General features: G+C 30.8%; 2 protein-coding genes across 3 annotated transcripts in view; one reads left to right on the plus strand and one right to left on the minus strand.

Annotated features, from left to right (window-relative positions):
* The first annotated feature begins 2,794 nt into the window (after positions 1-2,794).
* LOC135964128 (fatty-acid amide hydrolase 2-A) overlaps positions 2,795-21,697 on the plus strand; it is a 54,105-nt gene continuing 35,202 nt past the window's right edge. The window contains exons 1-3 of one of the 2 annotated variants that reach the window (XM_065516208.1): positions 2,806-2,929; positions 3,045-3,129; positions 20,620-20,800. In XM_065516208.1, the coding sequence (XP_065372280.1) occupies positions 3,077-3,129; positions 20,620-20,800 (234 nt within the window). In that variant the 5' untranslated portion in view covers positions 2,806-2,929; positions 3,045-3,076. Of the gene's footprint in view, positions 3,130-20,619; positions 20,801-21,697 lie in introns of both variants that reach the window. The other variant, XM_065516206.1, reaches the window with a different exon arrangement.
* On the minus strand, positions 4,164-5,679 carry LOC135964127 (succinate--hydroxymethylglutarate CoA-transferase). Its single transcript, XM_065516205.1, has one exon. The coding sequence runs from the start codon at positions 5,592-5,594 to the stop codon at positions 4,278-4,280; it is 1,317 nt and encodes a 438-aa protein (XP_065372277.1). The 5' UTR covers positions 5,595-5,679; the 3' UTR covers positions 4,164-4,277.

Below are 21,697 nucleotides of genomic sequence, written 5' to 3' on the forward strand. Positions count from 1 at the left end.
AACATGCACTTTGTTTATATTTAAAGAAACAGTAGCGGTAAATTTTGTAAGAAAATACTTATTGACACAAAAAATACTTAGAAGTGGTCCCTATATTCTATTTTCTTTGAACACAGCTAAATTCATCTTAAATTTTAGAGTCAATAAACTCATAATCTCTTTAACCATAAAGAGAAGAAAACAAATCAGTCTCTTTGTTTTTCTTTTGCATTCATTTCTTTTGTTCACTATAAATTTTATCATAACCGGACCAAGATTTTTTTCAAAGATTTTAAAATCCACACTTATATTTAACTAATGAATTTATTGTTATTGTAGTTTATTATGTTTATATTAAAAAGTGAAAATATGTAAAAAAAAAATGACGTTACGTTAACTAAATGGACCGCGGTGTATGCATAAACAAACACCCATGTTTACATACTTATTTATAGGTATGGGTGTGTTCATGATACATATAAGGTGTGCGTCAAAATTATAAGGTCACATTACATTTCATTTTCATTACATTTATCCAAAAATACAAATAGTATTGATTGATGCTATTGGCTAAAATGCAATACTTGTTATTCGAACGTTGATCAGATAAGAATTTACAAACCGAAATATCAAAAATGTGCATTTTAAAGTGCGCTAAAATTATAAGATTAGCACTGATTTGATAAGAATCTGCAAATAATGCTAGATAATTTTTGTTGTAAAAATTTATTATTTTGTGTAAAAAAATCTTTTGAGAAAAATTTTACAATTTGTAAAATTTAATCAAAATAAAAATAAAATATACTACAGTAGTTTTGACTTACCTGACTTTCACTTAAGAGCATATTGCATATAAGTGCACAAAACTTGTGCATTGTTCATACCTGCACATTTAAGATAAGTGCATAATACTTTTGGAAGCTATAACTGGTTTTCATGAAAAAAATTTCATTTAGCTGCTTAATATAAAAGTAAATCAAAACAAAATAAGAAAAATACGATTTTGAATAAAAAAATTGTGTTGTAAACTTCTTAATAATTTTAAAAGTAGTTAAAATATCAAATTTGTCGTTATTTTTAAAGGGAAACATCACAAAACTTCATTTAAATTATTTGCCGTTAGCTGCTTTTTTGGGCAGTAAACTTAAATGCACTTATCAGCAGTTAAGTTAACTGATGTTAACTGCACTTTTAACTTACCTGCACATAATATCGTGCAAAGTTGGTTGTGCAGGTAAGTCAAAATTACTGTATATTCATTAGAGTGGGTCAATTTTTATCTCGACAAAGCGGTTATCAAAATCGTAATACATAACTCATATGAAATATTTTTATTTAAAATTTTATCTTTTAATTTTTCGTTTTGATTTACTTCTTTAATTTAAAAAAAAGTGCCGCTGAAGAACACTGAACACTCACAAATGCTTATGGTGAATGTGTTTCATTGGTTTCAACGTGCGGGAGATGGTTTGTGCGGTTCAGAAGTCGTGATTTTGACAAAGATCGCCCAGGTCAGCCAAAAAAGTTTGGAGACCAAGAATTTTAGGCATTACTCCATTAATGTTGTTGTAAAACTCAACCAAAGCTGGCAAAATCATTGGAAGCTACTCAAGCAGCAATTTCAAAATGATTGCAAGCATCAGGATTCATCCAAAAGCAGTGAAATTGGGTGCCATACGAATTGATGTCGAAAGACCTTGAAATACGATTTTGCATGTTTGAAATGATGCTTTAACGCTATAAAAGAAAATAATTTTTGCACCGAATCATTACTTGCGATGAAAAATGGAACCATTACGATAACCCGAAGCTTAAGAAATTGTACGTGAAGCCCGGTCATCCAGCCGAATCGACACCAAAGCCAAATATCCATGACGCTAAAGTAATGCTCTGTATTTGGTGGTAGCAAAAGGGACCTATCTATTATATTAGTAATATAAGTACATATTTAGAATGAAATGGTTGCGAAGATTTGCATCACCCGCTATATAGCCCAGCCCGACCACCGTCCGACTACTATTTGTTTCAATCGATACAGCACGCTCTCTCTGGGATATGCCTGACTTTGAAACGGAATATCCCATATTGGCTTGATTCGTTCTTGACCTCAAAAAATGAGCAGTTCTTGGGAAAAGGTCATAGCAAATAATGGTCAATACTTTGAATAAATTTATATTATACAAATGTTTCAAAATAAATGCTAATATTTTTAAAAGTTTTCATATTTTTGAAGCACTTAAGATGAAATTAATTAATCAAGAAAAGCATTCTTAACTTTACAACGTTTGATCAACAATTATTTAAGCCAATAGCTCTAATGAATACTATTAGTATTTTTGGATAAACTAAACGAAAAGTATGTGACCATATAATTTTGACGCGCACCTTATGTATAAATATGTATAAATATTTGTGAAAATGTAAAGTAAGAGTTGCAGTTAGATATCAATGTTAGTTAGTACATCACGATCTTCATTTTAGTTGTGGTTTGGTTTGTGTTTCGTATAAAATAAGAAAAAATCAAATTTAAATACCCAATAACAACATATGTATGTACAAAAATAATAATAATAAAATCACATCAAATATTAATGATATTTAACTAAATAAATATTAGAATTAGTGAGTGTGTTTTAGTTTTGTGTTCTCTAGAGAACACAAAACTAAAACACTGCAATAGCTATTGCAGCCGTTTATTTATTTATTCATCCTTCGTTGTCTGCCCATTTCAGTTGTCAGCTGAGCTGCACTGCCGCGTCATGCCGGTGTAAAAAACAACAAATATTCGTACAAAAATCAGTTGTTTGGTAAAAGTGTTTGACGAAGGTTGTTCAATTTAGACGTGTAATAATGAAGGTGTGTGTTTTTAGTTAGTTGTTTCTTTAGTTAATCATTAATTTGTCTTAAATACTCGTGTTAAAGAAAAGAAACAGTTCTTAAAATTGTAAACGTAAGTGGTGAATCAATAAAAGATTTTATAATTCTTGTGTTATAAAATTGTTTTTATTTCATTTAAAAACATACCTACAAATTAAATCAAAATAAATACGCCAACATGTCACTAGCCACCAAACCGTTTGTGTTAGTCGTGGACGTTATGAAATCAATAATAAATTATGGTAAAAGTCAGCTGCATAATCTATTTCTCGAGTAAGTACATACTAAATCCATAAGTAAAAACATTTAGTATTAATTTCCCTTAAAAAATTATAATTATTTTGCACTGGGTCAAGTTAAATGAGAAACAAAAAGAAGCATGTTAATTCACATGACCTCTCTTTGTGGTCATTTGTTTTTGTTTGTGAGAGTTTCTTGTTCTTGTAATTTTATTGTTTACATTTGAATGCTGAGTTGCCAACTAGTAAAATTGTATAGTATTTATTGGGTTATAAATATGTAACAGGTATTATTAGATTAACCCTCATTTTCTCAATATCTGGTTATGGTTTATCGTAACGATATGAGAACTGTCAGTTTATCGTCCCGATAAAAAATAACCAGAGATTGAGAAAATGAGGGTAAAATGGACTAAAAATATATTTAGTGGATTCAGAAGCTATCTATCCTATCATGTCATAATGTTCTAATACATCATTTTAAAATCGAGAAAATCGGACTACAAATGGCTGAGATATAAGGGAAAAATCAGGACAACCTCGATTTTTTTTTATATCTGGATTACTAAATCATTAATATAGACAATATGGATATCTAATGATAGATATTTTAAAGACCTTTTCAAAGACATAGTGAGTCCGACAATGGGTCAAAATCAGGAAAAAAAAATTTCACCAAAAAAAATTTTTTTGCCATAAAACTTGTTTCAATAATAAATTAAAAACAAATTTAAAAAAAAAATATTTTTTAAAAATTTAAAAAAAAAAATTAAAACAAAATTTTTTTTAACAATTACACAGTGATACAAAAAAGTGTAGCAATACTGTTTTGTTGGGGTGCATAGACTACGGAAATACTTTTAGTTTTCCCGATTACTTCGTTTTAGAGTTACAACTTCAAAACATCATAAATATGTTATATGGAAACTAATTTTAAAATTGATTTACAGATATGAGTTTTGCCTTTTAAATAGAAAAATATTTGTAAAAATCGGTTGTAAAATGGCTGAGTTACAGTAGTTTAATTTTTTTTATCACAATAAAACTATTTAAACCAAAAGACATCAATCACAATTTTAATTTATACATATTTTATTTTGTCTTATCATAGGCAGTCATTATCAGTTCACAGTACATACATATAGTTCATATTTACAAAATCTCATTTCAACATCAGACTTTTTATTCAATAATTTTCTTATTTCTAAGTTCATTGATTTGTTCTTTTGTATAACCCAATACTTCTTGCAAAACTTCATCAGTATGTTGACCCAAGACGGGAGGTGCAGTGCGTGCATCATTTTTGGCATCACTGAACACGACTGGTGGACCAACCACCTTAACACTGCCATCTTGAGGATGTGGCAAAGTTTTGACAAGATCAATTGCCTTAATATGTTCATCTTCGAATACTTCGTGAATGCTATTGACTGGACCCACAGCAAAAGAAACTTTATCGAATAATTTCATCCATTCCTTGGAGGATTTCTGTGATAAAATTTTCTCCAATGTTGCAATAAGTTCTAGACGATTTTTGACACGATCTTGATTAGTCTTGAATTTACTGTCTTCAGCTAACTGTTGCAGATTAAGTCTTTGACATAATTCCTGGAATTGTTGATCACTACCAGTGCCGATTGTTAAGTAACCATCTTGAGTTTTGAAACTTTGATAAGGCACTATACTTGAGTGGGCTGTACCCCAGCGTTGAGCTTCTAAGCCCGCATTAAGATAGTTGGAGGCAACATTAATTAACAAGGATACTTGTGTAGAGAGTAGATTAACATCAATTTTCTGGCCTTGGTTAGTACGTTGGCGCTGCAGTAGAGCAGCTAATATAGCACCATGAGCATACAGACCGGTGGCTACATCAGTAACGGCTACACCTACCTTACTGGGGGGACCCTCACGTTCACCAGTGATGTGAAGTAAACCACCCATAGAAGCAGCTATAACATCATAGCCAGGTCTTTTGGCATACGGACCTTGTGAGCCATAACCGGTTAAGGAACAATAGATTAAATGCGGTGCAATCTGTTTCATTTGTTGATAACCCAAGCCCAATTCATCTAATTTACCAGGAACATAATTTTCCACTAGAACATCACATTTTTTAGCCAATTCGTAAATAATGTCTTTTCCTTTTTTCAAATCGAGACAAACACTTTTCTTATTACGATTGGATGCCAAGAAATACGTAGCGTCTTTACTTTCCTTTAGAAAAGGAGGACCCCATTTTCTAGATTCGTCACCACCGGCAAAGGGTCTTTCGATTTTATATACATCTGCTCCCATATCAGCTAGAATCATGGTACAATATGGACCCGCTACAATGCGTGTAAGATCTAAGATTTTTATACCCTTCAATGGATGTTGTTCTGTAATTTCATTGCTTGAGCATTTTGTAGCAAAGTTTTTGTGTTTCACTGTTATTGGAAGTGATCCAGCATAAAATTGTTTGCAAACAGAGCGTCTTACTATTTGTTGAATAGTGATCATGTTGAGAGCGTAAATTTCTTTATAGTTGTTTGTTCATGCATAGATTTAAAAACAGCTGTTGTTTTACTTTTATCTAATAGTCTAATATACTTTATATTTTTTGTATGAAAACAAAAAAAAATAGCTCTATTATCGTCGCACACGTTTCGTTCCGTTCTATGGGAAGCTTTCCGCACAACTAATGAAAGAAATATTTAATGTTGGGCTGTGGAGATTTCACTGGAAATGAGTATTCCCCACTTGTTTAACCAAAGTATTTTTATTTAAGAGAGTAAAGATCTGATATGTTTGCGTTGTTATTGAGTATAAAAAGTGTTTTCGAATTACCTAATAGTGGTTGGGGAGGGGGGACCAGTATCAAAATAAAAACAAATACACTGGATATATACAATTTAATAAATAAAACAAAGTTTTTATTATTATGATAAGAAATCATGCCACAAAATTGAGGTGAACAAAGTATTAGTATTTAGAATTTATTCTACAACTTTTTTTTAATAAATACAAATAATTTTAGCTATTATATTTTCTAAAGAGATGAGATGATCCCTTGTATTACGTAGGTGTTTCCATTTGTTATAAATATGTTCCGGCATTTTGTTGTTTGTAAACAGAGCGACTTTATTACGATCATGCTGATGTGTTATGATCATTATCATGAAGACTGGAAAATATTTTATAATTTTGAACATTTTACACATTTCTTGTTGTCTCACCTTATGATTGCTACACATTTTAATATTCATAAACTTGCAATGGAACAGAGATGGTACAGAGAAGTGTGCGAAATTTGTTTTTCAAGATTCATTTTATGCCATTCTTTTGAGACTATAATGGTACAATAGAATACAAAAATCCATTTGAAAAGATTCGATCGGTATTGTAAATATGTACTATAAATTTCTGTAAATTATTTAATGCATTCTATAGTGTTTATATCTGCGAAAAAAAATTCCATTAAACTTTGTGAAATGAAATAAAACCCTGTTATCCAAAGATTTTTTTCAATCCATATTTAGTACTAATAAGGTACTTTTTGTAATACAAATTAACTCAATTCAGATATTTCAATTTTCCATCATTGTCATGGAAAGTTTTTCGCAGCTCTGAACATTAATTATTGTATACAACATGTTTTATTTATAAGATAATACTGGAAAGCGAAATTTGATTAAACTTAAAATTAAGAGCGAGTGCATTATTAAAGAGCAAGTATGTTCAAAATGTTATAATGTCAATTTAGCGATTTATTTTTTTATTGACCACTGTAATGGGACGTTTGTTCTGGAATGAGCTGAGTCTTCATTGATCCAAAACTGCTAAATAAGTAACAGATTCTTCTACTCAAGTTAGTTTCTAATTATTTATTTTCGAATTATTGATATTTAAGAGGGATTTTATTACAAATCATTGTCAATTTAAAAACCCCCGTGTTAAAAAGTACCATCATATGAAAAGAAAAGTAGCTTAATGTCCCCTTTCTTGGCTTGTTACACTAATCATAATAAACTGAATCTAGTTTCATTGATTCATTAATTAATTAAGGTTTATTTAGAAATGTATCATTAAGTCTCAATTTGATAGTATTGTTAAGCAGTTGCATTAACGATTTTAATTTAATGCTATGTTCACACTTGGGCTTTTAAACGCGTTTAAGCAAAATTTTGATTAAGTTAATCAAAGCCGTTCACATTACATTTGAGATGATTAAGTTGACACTAAAATGATTAAGTTGACAAATAAAAAACAACAAACAAATTTATATTTCTTTAAGGCATTAAATATGGAAATAAATACTTTATTAAAGATACCAGCAGATTATTTTAAACTTTTAAATTGTGAACATTGATGAATTATTTAAGGTTTTTTAAGGAAAAAAAAAAACTTCTGTCAAAATTTATTTATCGGTACTACACTAAAAGGTGGCCGATGCTACATCATCATCAGTTTGAGGTATGTTCAGTTGATCCTACGTGATTAAGATTTAATCATGTCAATTTGAAGTGATTAACAAATCATTTAAATGTATGGATAATCATCTCGATTTTGAAGTGATTAGAGCTTAATCACGTTTGAGATGATTAACTCTGCAAATGTGAATAGTATAACGGTCTGTAACGGCTGCTTGCAACATTCATCACATTCAACATTCATCATGTCTATTCACATTTCCATCAGTAGAAACTTCAACTTATCAACAATGTTATTAACATTGTAAGTATGGCAACATTAAATGTTAAAGCTGCTAACATTAACATTGAAGCTGCTAAAAGCTCTAGAAATAGAACATTCTAGTTTTGTCCCGTTAAGTTAATTCATGAAAAAGCTGGAAGATGGCACTGTGTATATAAATAGTGGTCATTTTAGTCATTTTAGTTTATCATTATCACTGTGTTATTAGGCATAAAGTGTGGTTTTAAAGTGTGTGTATTACAAGAGAGTGACTATTTAAATTGTTGTATAAATTTAAATAAAGAGTTGTTACAAATTTTAAACTACTAAACTGCTTTTATTTGCAATCAAAAGAATACGGTTTATTTAAAGGGAATAAACCACCGTTTTTAAAAGGTAAAAACTTAAGAGTATTTTCAGGTAAAACTACGATTATAATCGATTATTTCCTATTTCTCTTTAGATTAGATTTATCTGCAATTGAATTAGTTCAGTGTTACTTTGACGAGTGGGTGATCACTAAACTTTTCATTATATTATTTAAAAATTTCTAAATAGTTCACTGACCCTGAAATCACTAATCTTCAACCATAAAACCTATCCAGAAAACATTATTTTACAATACATACTTATATTCTTGGATGTGTTGGCTGTTTAACATTTAGAAGACTCGAAGAAATAACATTCATCCTTTCATTAATTTTTACTAAGAAATTTAACTCATCATTCAGTCTTTGTCTTGGACATATTTTCTTCACAAACTTTATAAATAAGTTTACGATGTTAGGTAAGATTTTCAATACTACTTATTTGGATATTCCAGCTCCATAACAATCCAAAGCGGTATGCGTTTCAATGTGGCCTGCCCAATCTATGGGAAATTGTAGATCGAAATACGGGCCAAACATCCGAATCGACACCAAAGCCAAATATCCATGAGTCCTATCAATTATGAGCTTCAGACATCTGATCAGACCATCACAGGGAACCTGTACCGATCAGTTTTTTCTAAAACATTTTGGGAAGGTTTCCTGATGATCTGGCCTAAGCAACCAGTGAAATGCGCATAGGAACTAGCTTATACCCCAACAATAAATTTCAGTGAATTTATCAATTATTGGGAATTCAGCACAATAATTCTTAACAAAAAAATTTATTTTGTATTCCCGTATAACTTTTTGATTTTTATTTAATTTTTTTGTCAAAAAAAATGACTCCATTAAAACAGAATTGCTAATTGAGACAGACCCCTGCATATTATAGGTGTAGCATCGTGTTACGTTCTTATTTTTTGTTGTCAACATGCAGAGAAAAAATATAATTGGGCATGGTTACTGTAACCATTTAAATAGTGTTACAAGATTTTTAACTATATTATAGTCACAGTAACCATGTACATGATTGTGGTAACCATAATATGGTTAATTTATGATTCACATGATTGTAGCAACCATATATATCGTTACAGTAAACAAATATATGTTTGTGGCAACCATATTTATGATGAATAATTTTATCATAATATGTTGTTCTCAGATTATGATAAGCTTTAAGCCGAGAGCAACATAATATGATAAGTCCATCATCATATGAATGGTTGTCACAAACATATATTTGTTTACTGTAACCATATAAATGGTTGCTACAATCATGTGAATCATAAATTAACCATATTATGGTTACCACAATCATGTAAATGGTTACTGTGACCATAATATAGTTAAAAAACTTGTAACAATATTGAAATCGTTACAGTAACCATGCCCAACTATATTTTTTCTCTGCGTGAATATAAGTAAATTAATAAATATAAACATACAAATTTCTTCAAATATTTTTGTATATTTGGACAATTTTCCACAGATAAACAACACTAAAGTATCCTTTTTAGTTCCAAAGCTAAATCCCCACTTTCTATACTCATACTCGTCACTATTGTTATTATGTATCTCTCTTTCCCCTTTTAAATAAACGAATTTTGTCTCTTACTAATTTTCTCCTTTTGAATTACATATTTTTGTTTACATATTTACAAAATTAATATTAATTATTAAAATTAATTATAAACACATTTAACAACTTATAATTTCGGAAAAGAGCTTAATAGCTGTTTTATTCTTTAATGATAATAACAGCAGCAAAAATTTCCTTAAATCCTTCGTAATTCCCCGATGTACTACGTTAGTCTCATTCATATTGAATGTGTTTTTCCAATAATCCTTAAGTGCATTTATTTACATTGGAAATTCCCACTCCCTTTTAATCATAAATCAATGTGGTCTTTATCAAGGTGAATGGTAATTTTGTGTTATTTTGTCTCAATAATAAAATCAACCAACCACACACACTCAGTTACAACAATTTTTTGTTAATATTGTAAATATACATTATTGTTGTTGTATGTACTCGTATTAAGTAAAATCTTAAATTCTTAATACAAAAAGTTTACAGTCAAAATGCTTGTCAAGTCCCAGCAGTTAAGCAAGTAGTCAATGTATCCCTTATATACAGTAATTTTCACTAATGTCCTATAACTTGTCTGACTCCAATTTATATATTTTGGGTCATTTGTCTCGTATGTGGTGCAAAGAGAAGACAATTGTTTACTTTATACATCCCAGGTAATCTAGCGTGAAGACAATTGTCACTTAAGTGTCTTTAAGTAATCTAGAGTGAACGTTTTGTGAGTAATTCGTACAAACTGGTTTTATACAAATTGTGTTGATATAATTCTCATACAGTTTATTTTTATTTTTGCTAAAGTAGGATGATGTCAATAGTCACTTTAGTGTCTCTTAATAACCTAAAGTGAAGTCACTTTAAACGTTTATTTTGTACTGCACTTTAGAAAGTAGTTACTTTACCCACCAGAAGCAATATATTAATCGTTTATTTGACCGTCTATGATATGTCTTTTTAGCAGACTATTTGAGGTCAATTAGCACCCGTACATGTTATAATAACTAGTAATGTAACTGATCAAGTCACCAGTTAGGTAGCTAGTGAGGTAACTGCTGCTATTTAACCAGTATGTGAATCCAATGCGTTAACTACTTTGGACCAACTATTAGACAGCCTCATTGTAATCAAAAAGTGTCAATTGACCCCCTGCTTAGGACAAGCATGTGTTAAAATAACTAGTTACGTAGCTAGTTACGTAGCTAGTTATGTAACTCGTTTTCACCCTAAATGATGTGTAAAATCACTAGTTCGGGACAATCTCCTAGAACTGCTGGGGTGTTTGTTATTTATGAACACAACAACACACAACATGTGTCTTTTTTTCTGCCGCACTCAGAAATGCCGTCCTACTTAAATGTGCATTTTTAATAAAACATGGAAACCAATATTGATTCTATTTTTCATACTTTAGTATTATTGCTTAAATCATATACATACATATGTTTGTACAATACATATTTATAACTTGTATTGATTTAGTAAGATCAATTAAAAAAATATATGATTTTTTATAAAAACTTGATTTTTAAAACGTTTTTGATCACGTTTTACTATAGTTTGCACTTTGATTTTGATTGTTGAAGGGATCTATAAATAACAGCAATCATATTTAGTATTTTTATATAAACATTACTACTTAATACTGAAATTTACAAACTAATTATCGTTTCAAAGCATCCAACGTAAACCAAGTACAGATAATGATATATTTACCTAATCAATTACAAAACAGGGGATAACATGATTAGAATCCAAATGTTTCACGTGTTAACCCTTTACAAACAATTGCAATACATTACTAAAAATTCTTCAAATAATCTAAAAATACACGTGTCTAACTGAATTAATTTTAAATAAAGTCCCCAACATTAAATAGCAATTAAACTTACTTACGTACTTTTTTATTATAATTTATACTTACACCATTTCTAAAAGGGACAGTTTGTAGTTTATTATAGTTATAGTTTAAACTGGCCTTCAATTCGATTGTTTTAGATTTTAACACACCTTCATCAGATGTAATATTCTCTAAATAATAAATTTATGGGAATGGGGAAGATACTAAATCCAATTTGACTCACCAAGGTTCGTTAGTACACAGAGAAAACAGATTCGTGATAGCAACCGAATTTGTTGCCAATCGAATGATTCTACATTAGTGACCGAATTTTACAGTTGTAAATACAAAATTTTAAAAGGGGTAACAAAAGTTTGGTTGCTTTAACCGAAATTCGTCTTTGTCAACTGACTTTCTGTCGATAGAATCGAAAAATTCTATGTTTACAACCGAATCATTCGATTGGCAACAAATTCGGTTGCTATCACGATTCTGTTTTCTTTGTGTATTACCCAGGAATCTGTGTCAGTCTGGGCATATGCGGCGTAGACGGAAAACCGTTTCCTTGTTTTCTTTGTTCTTACAACTGCGACAATGTTGTTGTTGGTTTTGCAGCCTGTTGGAGAGTTGTCGGAGGAAGGTTTGACATGTCTTTTTAGATGACTATTTGTGGTCAATTAGCACCCGGACATGTTAAAATAACTAGTTATGTAGATGACCTAGTAACCAGTTAGGTAGCTAGTGAGGTAACTGACTATCAGGTCTGTCACAGAATTCCATTCCGATCGAAAGTGGAATTAATTTCGTATTTTGCTTCTTCAGAAAAAGTAAAACGAATGAAACCACTTTCAGTTTTCGAAGTGGAATTGATGTTTGGTTATAATTATTTGGTTTTCTAAAATTTTTAATCAATTTCTGTACCAAAAACTTCACTTTTGTTTTAAAATATTAAATTAATATGTCAAATTAAAATCTGAAATACAGAATTATTAAATATTTTTGAATTAACAAATTACACGGAATCTGAAGAACCTAAAACGAAGTCGAACGAAATGTGTGACAGTCCTGTATATGTAACCGGTATGTGAATCCAATGCGTTGACTATTTTGGACCAGCTATCAGACAGTCTCATTGTAATCCAAAAGGCCCCCCTACTTAGGACAGGCACGTGTTAAAATAAGTACTCACGTAGATAGTTATGTAACTAGTTGCCACCCTAAATTATAGATAAAATCACTAGTTCGTGACAGTCTCCTAGAACTGCTGGGAAAGGATCCAGCCTTGACAGTAGTATTACATATATGAGTTGAGTGACAGAATTGGCATCTGATTATCGATAAAATTTGAAAAATTTCCAGACTTGTAAGCTATCATAATTTCAAATATTTAAGTTTGAAATACACTACATCGATTCATACTAGAGATTCATATGGGCAATTCCACGAGAATGATAACCACGACTGAAAAAACAAAAACCTTTGAAACTTTTTTTCAAAATGATTTGCATAGAAGGAAACAGACTATATTTATTTTTTTAATTAGTATGATTTCCAATTAGCATGTAGTATGTATTGAATTTGATTCTTTTTGTTTTTTTGCTATTATCACCTTGTTTTTTGAAACCGAATACATTTCTATTTATTTTTTAGTTTTTGTATACATACATATATTTACAGAATATATGTATATTGTTTTTCAATAAGAGAAAAATCTGTCACGTACGGTATGTCACGTACAATGTTTTATTTTATTTATTATAAAATCAACCAAAGATTGTTTTAATTTAAATATGATGGATTGTAAAGGAAAAAAATTTTGGTTTAGTTTAAGAAATTAAAAGAAAACATAACGCATTCCACGATTCGCATATTTCTACATGTACCTCAAAATTACTTCTGTTTTATGTCACGTACGATATACTCGCTCGATATTTTGGACAACAATGTTTTGCAAGTTCGTATCATTTTCTTAAAATATAGTACCCTCTGAACGGAATATAAAGACCAATTTGCGTCGTATGGCTTCGAAGGTCTCTTATTATCATCATTATCATAATGTCCTAATATATCACGACTCGGCAGTTCGGCTTAAACGACTCTTAGGCATTCGGCGAAGGTCTCTGCTGGTTGGTTACGATAACACAATAAACTTAGCATACATTGTATACTCTATATAGTATTATTTTAGGACATTTTTTGTTCGAAAAACAAAAAAAAACATTATGAAATATTAGGACATTATGACAATATTTTAATACTACAACACCATATAAATTGAATTATTGTAACTTCTCGGAAACTGAATTTTAGCAAATATTTATGGTTTGAAATCTACAAATGGTGTATCATTATATAATATTGCTTAGTAGTTAAACTCGCGATATAGTTTTATCTTTTTATTAAAAATCACCTTTTGACCGGAAGTTTTTTTTATTAAAGAAATTTTTTTCTAATTTTTTTTAAACAACTTTTTTTTTATGTTTTACATTTCATGAGACAATTAAATATTTGTAATTACAAAATAATTGTTAAATATGTATTTTAACAACAATTCTTAGAACAAAATGTAATAGACAATTATTAATATTATTTGTTGTGTTAGTTTTTTTTTTATTTTTTTGCTTTGTACTCTATTCCTAACAGCAATTTACACCTAATAAACGTCAAGTTGTTGTTAAAAATTGCCGACTTGAGACGTAAATGTTTCAATTAATTACACGAGATTTATTAGAAAATTCAATATTTATTTATTTATTGATTTGTGGTGTTCTATTGTCATGTGGCAAACGTGTGCATACATACGTACGAGTATTTAGAAGTATGTATGAATTTTAAATTGCCAACTCATTATTACGTTAACGAATGAATGCTGCACTGTAGTGCTGCAATAAATCCAATAGAACCAGATGCATATTTAATAGACATTTAAACGAACTATTGGGGTAAAGGTCATTCTGTGGTGTATTACGACGATTGTTTAAGGAAATTTATGATTTAATTACCACACCGTGTAAATGTAAAGTTTTGTTTACATACTACTCATAAAAACTTTTGTAGTTTTACAAAAATGTCTTAATTTTTCCAAAAAATTGCATCACCACTTACTTACTTACTTACTGCTGTTTATCATTTCAATTAATATTTTTATAATGTAAATGTATCTATACATATGGATGCATGTAAATTATTTAAATGTTTTACACTTGAATTGTTTAATAACCGTATTTTGTAATTTGTGTATAAAAACATTATTATTATTATTATTGTTGTAAAAATAATAAATGATCTTATAATTGAAATAAATTTAGTTATTAAAATGTATTTAAATTGATTTCAAAGATAATTGAAACTGAAATATACTGAGTTGTTGTTAAATATAAAATTTATTTACAAAATCTACATGAATGAGTTTTTTTTAAACCATTAATTTACATCTTAGACATTTCCAATGTAACTGCTTGCTTTCTTTTAAAGCAGAAGAATAACTGCTTTATTTGACTTTTATCAAGCATATTTTGTAGATTAAAATGAAGTTTTTTTCCATAAATTTAATCCCCTTGTCTTGAATTCTCCGTTTCTTTAAGAATTATTATAGTTTTAGCAATAATGTTTATAATAAATCTATCCGACAACAAGTGATAAATATTTTGCGGCGGCTCAAAATTTTCAAAGCAATGATTTAAAATTTCAAAATGCTTAATAAATGAATGAAGATAAATTTATTTAATTCAACATTCATTTTAATATTAGATAAATAATACAAATAAATAAAAAACTACACAGAGAAAACAGATTCGTGATAGTAACCGAATTTATTGTCAATCGAATTTACCGTTATGGCTACAAAATTTTGGAAGGGATAACATAAATGTTTTTTTATCAACTGACTTTCTGTTGATAGAACCGAAAAATTCTATGTGTGCAACCGAATCATTCGATTGGCAACAAATTCGGTTGCTATCACGAATCTGTTTTCTCTGTGTAAAAACAGTACTTGTTAGTACTAGATTTTACATTTATTATTCTTTAAAGATTTTTTTTAATTATATCATATCGCAAGTTACACTATTATTTCCATTAGCAAATTATCATTTTTATCAAAAGTAAAAATCATTGGAAATATCATCCCGAGCTAAAAGTTGTTTCACTTTTTTAATAATTGGGGGGATATTTAACTGTGCTTGCCAAGGTTTTTACTTCTCATAAATGCTGGACTTTAAAAATAGGCTTTATGCTAAGCGAATTTATATATCAGGTGGTGTCGGTGGCGAATTCAGGCAAATACGCTCGTAATCATTATTTTTATATATGGAGTTTGACATTCTCAACAATGAGCGAGTTTTTTCGAATTCGCTCGTATTAGGCTGAATTCGCCACCGACACCATCTGGTATATAAATTCGCCTTGGCATTAAGCCTGTTGTTTCATTCCGACCTAAGTTTTGAAAGAACTACTCTTCTTTTTCGCAGCAGTTTTTTTTCCGTTTCTGGTATCGGAGACCTTCAAGTTCGACATTCAAGCGATATTGATGGCATCTCTATAAATGTCGTTCAAATCTGCCGTATATAAATGCATATCCAATGAATCATGCACAAACCTCTTATGTTATATTCGTATACTCGAAGTTCCTTCTTGACATACCTCGGGGAAGAATTTGGTTGTGTGATGTGATGAAGCAAAGATGACAATCCAATAACATCCCAGAAGGAACTGTTTTGTCAACATAACGTTGTGTCCCATTACTGAGGGAAGTTTGGTTTCCTCATGTTCCAAGGTTATTTGCTAACAAGGTTTATGTATCCATGCCACATGTGCTGTCGGCTAGGGCTTCGAGTTCGAGTTAGGGCTTTTTAGTTCGCTATTTGAGCGCGATTGTATAGACATGAGCTAAATAGGTAAAGAGGCTGTCAGAGATGACGCGAACAATAATTTGTGGGCAGTGGAATTTGAATTTAGCCTACCTCCTTCATCTAGGTTGTAAAGAGTGTTGCCAAAGAGTTCTTTGGTGAAAGTTGCAGTTTACGTGCCTTGAAGGAGTTGGATATTTCTCAGAGAAAAGCTTTCACCAGTCCAGTCCTCATAGGATATCAATGTTGTGGCTCGTCGTAATAATAATCGTTGGATATTTATCCGAGAAAACCTTTCACCAGTCCAGTCCTCATAGGATATCAATGTTGTGGCTTGTCGTAATAATAATGCAATCGTCAGTACAAGATATCGCATCCGCTCCCTGTGGAGGTGCAGGGAGTTTAGACAGATAGTATTGTAGTTAAACAGGAGTAGCGAATGACCCCGCCCAGAGGAACTCCTTAACGACCACTCAGATAGTTTACGATCCACATCTTCATGTTGTTGGGCACAGTGGACAGCAGGATAGCCCGGAAGAGTTTAATCGGGCTGAAAGCCTTCGACAAGTCTAGCGCCATGAGAATCGTATTTTGACTGCTTTAAGCTCTGCGGGATCTGAGTTACAATCACATTTAATGCAGAGATGCTGCTGGTACGCCACTGGACAGCTGGGGGAGGATATCGGTCTGCAGGATTAGTATGACTATACCCTTTTCCCAGGCTCTTCACTAATAAGTTAATAACCGTTGTCAGGTATTCAACTCTCCGCTTGCCAACGTGTTGCAACATTAGTCCATGCTAATGTTGAAACACGTTGGCATACCGCATGGGCCAATCACTTTGGACGGTTTTTTCCACATTGATGGCCTCTGCAACTTTAGTTGGCGTGCAAAGCTGTGTTGTGTCCGAGACTAGATTGTTTTGCAGTTTGTGAACAACAATTCGTTGCGCTCTGTTTGTCTCAGAGTCCTCACTGAAAAGACAACAGAATGCACGCTAGCTCCACTTATGGTCGGTAGTTTCGACCCTGTTATCCAGGTTAGAGTGAGATCGAACTATAGACCACAACTTGCCAATTCCTGAACTCATCTTACTGTCCTTTAGATGGTCTAACCATTTGTTCCGCATGTCCTCATTTACCAACCTGTTGATATCACGATATCAGCGGTTGATCCTTCGGATGTCAACACGCGAGTCCCACTGTTTCTGCTGGGAAGTGCGGCTGCACTACGGATAATCGAACAGTTGAAATAAAGCGGGTATTTGTGGAGGTGACTGTTTCGCTGAATTTCCTCTCTTTTTGGGGTATTGGAAGATCACTTAAGACGCGATCGGTGAATTCTCTGAGGCCATGATAGTCTGCGGGGCAGCTACAAACTAGAACATCGCTAGAAAGGTATTTTTGATATATGTATGTAAAGAACATGGATATGAATAGGAGGAATTCGTATATAATTCATATTATTCAATTTTGATTTTAAATTTGAATAAACACACAATTTTATCATTTAAAGACCGCAATCATTCCATTAGGAACTACACTAATAATGAGTATGTTTTTATTTCAATGAAGCTAAAGAATTGGAGCATGATTCAGTAAAACTGGCGAACGTTTTTAAACAACAAATTTTCTAATTAATTCGAAGCTCTGCTAGTGACATGGATTGACTGGTTTTTGGGCTGACATACAAATAACTTAATTATTTGCTTTAAGTATTCCCGAAAAAGTTAAATTGACAAATTATAATTTTTATACTGGATAGGATAGGTTGTCCATTAACTGTCATAATTTGCTGTAATTATATTTCTTTTCAGTTTAAAATGCAATTCATACTGTGTTTAACATCAGAAACTGGCTAAACATTTATTTCATTTCATTTAACACATTTATTTTCAATTCATACTGTGTTTAACACACAAATCAAAAACTAGATAAAAAAAATTGCCATACATGCTTGACTTAAAACATTTATTTAGGTGACCTTTAACTTCTTAAAATAATTCCCTGTGCGACAGTAAAATGAGACCTCGATATAAGGTGCATCTTTGACATCAATATTAAATATGTTTAAAGTTAAATATATATACAAGTTTCTGATATGATTTACAATATTATGTATTATGATTTTCTTTTTTGCATTTTTTCTTTGATAAATAAGATTCAAGTCTTTTTGTAATATCGCGCTCTTTGAAAACTAAGCTTCTCTTAAAAGAGAAATACATATATACATATATAATTTTAAGTTCTGAAATATGATTCTTGAGAGTGACAAACCTAAAATGTTCGATATTCAAAGTTCGATCAAAACAGTTTTTCAGTAAACAAATAAGCAAATTTAAAGCTTTTAAACCCAGCTTGCAACTTGATTGATGTTGGACTTAATCATTGTATCTACGAGTATGTTCGTTGAGATACAATTTGTCGCATACGAATGCATATTTTTGCTGTGATGTTGTAAACAATTTATAGCACATGAAAAACAAAAACTACAACTATTATAAATTTAATACAAGAACTAGTTTTTATTAATGTTTTTTTTATTTAAAAAAAATAATGTTTAGCAAAAGAGCATGAGAATTAAAGAGAGATTTTGTAAGGGAAAAGAGTGTAAGAGATCAGTTTAAATAATATTTATGAAATACAATTTGTTTTCTGCGATTTAGTTGTAAACATTTGTTTAAATAACTATGCAGCTTGAGCTGCAGAAACTATTTACTCAACAGAGGTCGGGCGTTAAAGAGTTGTCTTGTCTGTGCGAATTTGGTGTTTTTATGATTTTTTGCTATTATGGCTTTGGCAAATTTGTAATTATTATAAAAAAAGAAGATAATTAAGAAAAAAATATAATGAATTGCTAAAACAAAAGATAAAGTTTAAAAAAGATTTTGAAATCAGCAAGTGAATTTCAAATTAAAACGAAAACAAAAGAAATAATTAAAATTAATAAATAAGAAATTAAAAAAAAATAATCAAAACACTGTTCTAATTAAAAAAATATTGATAAATTTAAAGATAAAACTTACATAATTAAAAAGAGTTTATTTTTAACACAAACAAATTTCTTAACCTAATAGCCAAATAAACTAAAAAAAAATAATATAAATAGAAAAAAATTAATACAAAAATCTTGCTACAACGGGCAAGTTAGCCTGTGGCAAACCTAGTTTTTGGCTTCAAGTGAATACGAATAGCCAGCAATCGAACGATCTGTTACTTGATCGTTTAGACGGTCGTGTTTTTAGCCAAATTTGGCTGCATTACAATCCCACTATTGGCAGCAGCAGTCACAAAATGTACATTACATGATCTCGGTCATTTGCTCCTGCCACATACAAAACAAATCTTCGCTGGAACGTTGCAACGTTGTTAAATTGTCATCATCACTTGTGCCAACAGACGCGCCTTAAGAAAACAACAACATTAAACGCAACGCATGTTGTGCAACTTAACGAACAGTACAAAGTCTATTTGCAAAGTGTTTGCTTTTGAGCAGTTAGTTGTTAGTGGCAAGAAAACGACAGCATTTAAGCTGCAGCCGAAAACTATTACTATTAGCAGACAGACGTCGGCGATTGCTACCAGCAATATTATCAAAAATAAAAAAAGTTAAAAAAATTAGATTGCACAATTCTTAAACAAATACAACAACAAAGAAGAAAGAAACAAAATAAATAACAAAAATAATTTAATAAATAGTCGATGAGAGAGTGTGGTGTTCAATAATAATAATAATACAACTTGCAGTGTGTGGTTTCTTAGCCAAATACCAAAAATGCATGGTAGTTGGTAAGAAACATTTAAGTTGGCTCTAAACCATGCCTTTGGTTTTAGCACTCTCTTTTGTAGAGAGTAGCTAAACCAAATTGGCGGATGGTTATTAACAAGACTCTTTAAACTGGCCAAAACCCCAACATATTATAACCAGTAAAAGAAGCAACAACAAACCAAAGCAAACAAAGAAATTAAAAAAACAAAAATATCTCACAAAACTTAAAAAAGAAAAATCGTCATAATAACAGTCAAAAATCTATTGCACAAAAATTCAAAAAAAACTACAAAAATAAATATATTCATATATATTTGACCCAGTTTTTTGTTTTGAAACCAAAAATCGTAGTTTAAAAAAATTAAAATTTTTGTTGTATTTTTTTCCTCCCCGCCTGTTTAATAAAAACCGCCAAAATTGCTGTCCTACTTTGTTCCAGAATTATGGGGTACATAATGCGGCGCTTTCTGCGTACGGCCATGATCGTGTTCAGTTGGTTCGTTGTACCCTATAGTCGTTTCACCAACATCAAAGTGAACCGTCAAAAGCTGCCGCCCATTAAATCGCATCTATTGGAAATACCCGCCGTTGATCTTGCCAAAATGATAAGAACTAAAAAGGTGAGTCATAATTTCCTTATAAGTTAATATTTTTTTAAAAAACATCCCCATGTTAATTTTTACATTTCTTTGAAATCTTTTTCATATATTTACAAGACATACATATTAAGGTAAGGTCGCACATGACAAATATTTGATGAAAAAGACGTAACCACTAAATAAAATAAATTTGAATTCAAAACACTTGTAAGAGTAAATACGTCAAACATATTTGTACTAAAAAGTGGTTACGCTTTTTTGAGCAAATACTTGCCATGTGACACTACCTTTAGTTTTATTCAAATTTGATCTCTGAAAAAGTTGCCGAATAATTTTTTTAGGGTAATTATGACCCAATAAACTCAGAACAGCCATCAGAAACGGATTTGCAAACGGAGTTTAGGAACCAGATGCAAAAAGGTGAAGAGTGCCTCAGGGCATTATTGCCGGTTTATGTGTAAAAAACAATAAGTTGCAAACATTAATTATGATACGATTTTATTGAAAAACTAATGAAAAAATATACAAAAAGTAAGAAAATATGTCATAAAAAAAGATTTGACATTTGAGCAGCATGAATGAAGATCGCATTTTGAGCAAACACACAGTGTTTACTACTTTTTGCGTAGTTTGCATCAACAAGATTAGAATTGTCGATATTTTCAGAACGGACGTCATTAACTGGTTGTTTTGCTCTTTCGCCAACTTTTGAACTTTCTGGCTGTGGATCTTCTTGTGGAGTACCAACTGATCATGAGTCAAGGCGGATAATTTAATTCGTCTGCGGTCTCTATGTGCCATTCCAATCATTTTGTTTTTATACAACAGAAAATATAACAAAAAAGGAAAAAACTATAAAATATAACAGTGCCCTGGGGCACCCCTTAGTTTTTGCGTTCTCAAATGCATAGACTGAAA

The sequence above is a fragment of the Calliphora vicina genome, chromosome 1, assembly GCF_958450345.1.
Source record: "Calliphora vicina chromosome 1, idCalVici1.1, whole genome shotgun sequence".
NCBI lineage: Eukaryota > Metazoa > Arthropoda > Insecta > Diptera > Calliphoridae > Calliphora > Calliphora vicina.

Coding starts and splice junctions, on each gene's coding strand:
- LOC135964127 (XM_065516205.1), bottom strand. CDS start 5,594: ATGATCACTATTCAACAAATAGTAAGACGCTCTGTTTGCAAACAATTT.